A 5,612-nucleotide genomic window follows, 5' to 3' on the forward strand; every position below is an offset into this window, starting at 1 on the left:
TCAATCTGTTGAAAACAGTGTTGTTTAGACACAATAGATTTATTTGTACGTTTTTATTTCAAGTTTCCACCTTCAATGTTTCAGTGAGTGCTGTTGGCCACGTTGCGTCTTTGTTCCGCAGCTTCACTTATTGTAAACAAACCTATCAGCGCGCAGCTCATCTATATATTCATGAGCATAAAAGGAGAAAACCTCTTGTTTTTTCCCCAGGGCTATTTCACAGGTTGCATCAGGGCTCACCCTTAAAAAGAGGACACTTGGGTCCTAAAAGGAGAACAAAGGGGTCAAAAAGAGGGACAATCCCAAAAGTGGTTTACCAGGGGGGGATGGGGGCCATTAGTATGAAAATAAGACAATAACATTAGTCATTATAGTAAGTCAACATTTGTAATTTGAATCCAAATTCATTACTTCAAGTGCACTGATTTTCTGTTATCTTTGGTGAGAAAGGTTTAGTCAAAAGATAAATAAGAAAATAAGACAGTACCATTCCCCAAACTATTTAAATTGTAATAGAAATTAAAATATATAATTTGGTCAGCTCAGCAGCGGTTGTTTTATCATCCGCTGTTGTTGTGTTCTGAGCAAAAAAATCATGTTAAGGAAGAGTGCCCGGCAGAACTAGCATTACAGTGTAGGTAGCTAACTTTACGGAGCTAGCTTTGTGCTTTAAATAGTAGGCTACTATCATATACTATGTCAAAAACGCCAGTGTGTGTAGCCCATGTAACGTAAGTGTCTTTAAAGGTCACATGACATGAAAACTTCACTTGAGGAGGTTATTTAACATTAATATGAGTTCCCCTAGCCTGCCTTTGGTCCCCCAGTGGCAAAAAAAATTGATAGGCGTAAACTTAGCCCTGGGTATTCTCCTCCGCCTTTGAGAAAAAGAAAGCTTGAACGCTTGGTTTGAAAATCTCCTCCTTGTGACGTCACAAGGAGGAAGGTTACCTCCCATCTCTCTGCTTTGCCTGCCCAGATAATCTGGCCCTCCCATGAGAAACTGAGCTATGACTGTGCAAGTGTTTTTATCCTCAAGAGCCATTATGGCTTGCAAACGAACAAAGCATTACATTTGCTCAGTTTGGATGTACAAAGGAAAACAAAAGTATTTTTACAGTAAAGACCAAGTAATTTTATTTTCTCTGTAAATGCAAACACAACTTTCCAAAGTTTTGTATGTCTGCGCCAAACATTTCAGCCATGACTGTTTCCTCAACTTGTGCTTATACAAAGCTGGCCTTGCTGAAATAAAATTCTGGATCAGTACTAACTCTCCTTGGTCCAGCTTCAAACCTCGTACAAGTTAACTAACGCTATATCATTTTGTTGCTTTACTGTATATGGTTACCGAGCTTGCTACCCTTAGAATGTGGCTGTAACATTACCTCTGCAGCTAACAGCTGAGTTAAAGTTGCTAATGTAAAGGTAGGTAGCATAAAGTATGTGTGTGAATACACATGATGTAATGGGAGTGTTGTACACTTCTTTCTTATTTGTATAACCATTCTGCTGTTGTTGTTATGGCACGCGCGGTATCCGCCTTTCCCCTCATTGAAATGACTGAGTGTGCACCTCTGCAAACCAGGGTGATCAGATAAGAATTGGGAAAATTTGACGCATCTTACAGCAACGGGGCTACGAGCCATTACGATACATCCATTGTAAACATTAGCGCATGGTGTGGCCTCTCTCCTCATCATTAGCATTTAAAGCTACAGACACAGAAACAGCGTGTCTTGAGGAAAGCTCATTGTGGGACTGTTCGTAGTGGCTGTATTTATGCACCAAGGCTGAAATTCGGGAAAGAGACTTCATATACAGGATTAGGGGACAACTAAGGCCTATATAAAAGCATCCAAAACAGCATATCATGTGACCTTTAACAGGTTTATAAATATATATATATATATATATATAAAAATTTTCATTTTTTTTGCCAATTTACAATATAAAATACAATATAAAATACAAATATTACAGGAATTGAATGTAGTGCAAAATGTAAATAGTTTTAAGATATTAAGTCAGTGTAAGCTCTTGACCTTGTTGAGGAGGCCAACAGCGGAAGGGAAGAAACTGTTTGTGTGGCGTGAAGTTTTGGTCCTGATGGCTCCAGCCTTCTGCCGGAGGGGAGTGACTGAAACAGCGAGTGTCCAGGGTGGGAGGAGTCCGCCACGATCTTCCTCGCTCGTCTCGGGGACCTCGAGGTGTGCAGGTCCTCGAGGGAAGGCAGATTGCAGCCAATCACCTTCTCTGCAGTGCGGATGATACGCTGCAGCCTGCTCTTGTCCTTGGCAGTGGCAGCAGCGTACCAGGTGGTGATGGAGGAGGTGAGGATGGACTCAATGATGGCTGTGTAGAAGTGCACCATCATTGTCTTTGGCAGGTTGTATTTCTTCAGCTGCCGCAGGAAGTACATCCTCTGTTGTGCTTTCTTGGTGAGGGAGCTGATGTTCAGTTCCCACTTGAGGTCCTGGGAGAGGATAGTGCCCAGGAAGCGGAAGGACTCCACAGTGTTGACTGGGGAGTCACACAGGGTGATGGGGGTGAGTGGGGCGGTGTTCTTCCTGAAGTCCACAACCATCTCCACTGTCTTGAGAGCATTGAGCTCTAGGTTGTTCTGGCTGCACCAGGTCACCAGGTTGTCTGCTTCCCACCTATAATCAGACTCGTCTCCACCAGAGATGAGCCCAATGAGGGTGGTGTCGTCCGCAAACTTCAGGAGTTTCACGGACCGATGACTGGAGGTGCAGCTGTTGGTGTACAGGGAGAAGAGCAGAGGAGAAAGGACGCAGCCCTGGGGAGATCCAGTGCTAATGGACCGGGAATCAGAGACTTGTGTTCCCAGCTTAACGCACTGCTTCCTGTCAGACAGGAAGTCTGTGATCCAACTGCAGGTGGAATCAGGCACGTTCAGCTGGGAGAGCTTGACCTGAAGCAGAGCGGGGATGATGGTATTAAAGGCAGAGCTGAAGTCCACAAACAGGATCCTGGTGTAGGATGCTGGGGAGTCCAGGTGCTGTAGAGTGAAGTGGAGGGCCATATTATCTGCATCGTCCACAGACCTGTTGGCTCTGTAGGCAAACAGGGGGTCCAGTAGAGGGTCTGTGATGGATTTAACCCGTTAATTAGTAGCGTCACATATGTGATTGTTCGAAAGAGGGCCCCACAGAGTACCGTCACACATGTGATTCTGAACATTCCAACCGACTATTTTCTGATAGACAAAAACTATATGACAAATGCTATAGTATGGCTTCAAAATTTACAATTAGGAAGCTAACAAGTAACAGTAGCAGGTAGTAACATTGCTACGAGCATTATGCTACGTTGCTAGGTAACGGAAGCTAACTAAAGATAGCTAGCTTTCGTTTTGAAAAAATAACTCACTCTGGTGGCAGCAGCGGTAATATTTAGAACTCACTCCTCTAAAGCTTAAGGTGTGCCAGCACCAGGCGCTCAAAATACTTCATTACCACAGAGGTCAGGGCAATGGGTCTGTAGTCATTATGTCCAGTTGGCCTGGGCTTTTTGGGCACTGGGATGATGGTGGAGGACTTGAGACAGGCTGGCACATGGCATGTCTCCAGGGAGGTGTTGGAGATGTAGGTAAACACCGGAGACAGCTGGTCAGCGCAGTTCTTGAGGGTGGCTGGAGAGACAGAGTCCGGTCCAGCTGCTTTGCGGGGGTTCTGTCTCTTGAACAGTTTGTTCACTTCTCTCTCCTGAATGGAGAGGGTCGTCACTGTAGAGGGGGGAGGGGGGAGGCCTCACAGGTGGAAAGGGGTTGTTCAGGGCTGTCCAATTGTTTTTCAAATCTACAGTAGAACTTGTTCAGGTCGTTGGCCAAACGAGAGTCGTTAGTGGAGTGGGGGGCTCTGGGCTTGAAGTTGGTGATATGCCCAAAGCCTCTCCAGACAGAAGCAGAGTCTTTAGCAGATAACTGGCGCTTCAGCCTCTCTGAGTACAGTCGTTTAGCCTCTCTCACCGCCTTGCTAAACCTGTTCTTTGACTCCTTGAATCTGTGCCTGTCCCCACTCCTAAACGCGGACTCTTTGTCCAGCCTCAGCTTTCTGAGTTTAGCTGTAAACCAGGGTTTGTCGTTGTTGTAGCTCACCCTGGTGCGTGTTGGTATACAGCAGTCCTCACAGAAGCTGATGTATGATGTCACAGCCTCTGTGAGCTCATCCAGACTATTGAACATGAACATACTATTGTCATGAACATATCCCAGTCAGTAGAGTCCAAGCACGCCCGCAGTTCCTCCATAGCCTCACTGGTCCACTGTTTCGATGTCCTCACAGCAGGCTTGCAGTGCTTAAGCTGTATGTAGGAATCAGGGGAACCATGGCATGGTCTGAGTGACCCAGTGCTGCTCGGGGAACCGCATGGTATGCTTTACTGATTGAAGAGTAGCAGTGATCCAAAGTGTTCCCTTCTCTGGTCGGGCATTTGATGAGTTGTCTGTATTTGGGGAGTTCTTGAGTGAGATTGCCTTTGTTAAAGTCGCCTAGCACAATAACCAAGGAATCTGGATTTTTATGCTCCACGCACAATATCTGGTTGGCGAGCACACGTTGAGCCTCGTTGGCGCTAGCCTGAGGGGGCATGTAGACGCCAACCAGTATAAATGAAGCAAACTCACGTGGTGAGTAAAAAGGTTTACAGTTAATAAAAAATGATTCCAGATCAGGAGAACAGTGCTGCAGAATCACTGTCACATCTTCACACCAGCCACTGTTAATGTAAAAACAAATACCACCACATTTCGTTTTGCCTGAGAGCACAGGGTCACGATCCGCTCTCAACAGTTTGAAACCTGCTAGCTGTAGCGCAGAGTCTGGGATCAGTTCACTCAGCCATCTTTCCGTAAAGCACAAAACGGAAGATGAACGAAAGTCTCTGTTTTTCCACACCAGTAGCCTAAGTTCGTCCAGTTTGTTGCTCAGTGAACGCACGTTGGAGAGAAATATCCCCGGTAACGCTGTGCGTGCCCCACGCCGACGTCGCACCAGTGCACCGGCTCGTTTGCCTCTTCTCCAGCGCTTTGCTGCTAGGACAAAGCCGATAGTGGCTTTGACTATAATTCCCACTAATTCTGCCGCTGGAAGCAGAAAAGTAGGAAATAAATCGGCAGGAGTTGTAGTCCTGATGTTTAGGATTACTTCTCTTGTTAGAGAACCCCAGAAATCTTGGCAGAACACTGAATTAACAGACAAAACAAGACAAAACAGAGAGCACCTAGCTACCGTGGCTGCCTTCGTTGGCGCCATCTTTTAGGGGGAAATGGTTAATTCAAATTAAGTTTGCTGGAAGCGCTCATTGTCAGTAACAATGCCAAATGCGACAATTTGGTCTCAGTCTAGAGCCCTGTGTGGAGAAGCTGACACTGGTAAATTGTGCTACGAGCAAGCTAGCCTAGCTGCTGTTGCTAGCCAAAATTCACTGAGGGGATTGTTTGAATGCGCCGGAAATGAAAAACGTTTCTCTTGACGTAAAGGTTAGGCTGTGGCATTGAAGACAGCGACGCACCACTGAAGCTTGAGTTTAAATACATTATTTAAAGTGACAGTACTTACTGTAAATGCAAGTCTTGAATTGCTTAAATG

The 5,612-nt window shown here is 45.6% G+C and overlaps 1 protein-coding gene across 1 annotated transcript; it reads right to left on the minus strand.

The window, feature by feature from the left end:
• Nucleotides 1-229: 229 nt before the first annotated feature.
• LOC146273471 (uncharacterized) lies at nt 230-5,276 on the minus strand. The gene is made up of 2 exons (XM_084705206.1): nt 4,499-5,276; nt 230-264 (listed from the first exon to the last, which is right to left on the minus strand). Exons 1-2 carry the CDS (start codon nt 5,274-5,276, stop codon nt 230-232), a joined length of 813 nt encoding a protein of 270 aa, XP_084561332.1.
• Between the last annotated feature and the right edge of the window lie 336 nt (nt 5,277-5,612).

This window comes from Hypomesus nipponensis, chromosome 9 (assembly GCF_054491055.1).
Source record: "Hypomesus nipponensis isolate SF chromosome 9, ASM5449105v1, whole genome shotgun sequence".
In the NCBI taxonomy this organism is placed as follows: domain Eukaryota; kingdom Metazoa; phylum Chordata; class Actinopteri; order Osmeriformes; family Osmeridae; genus Hypomesus; species Hypomesus nipponensis.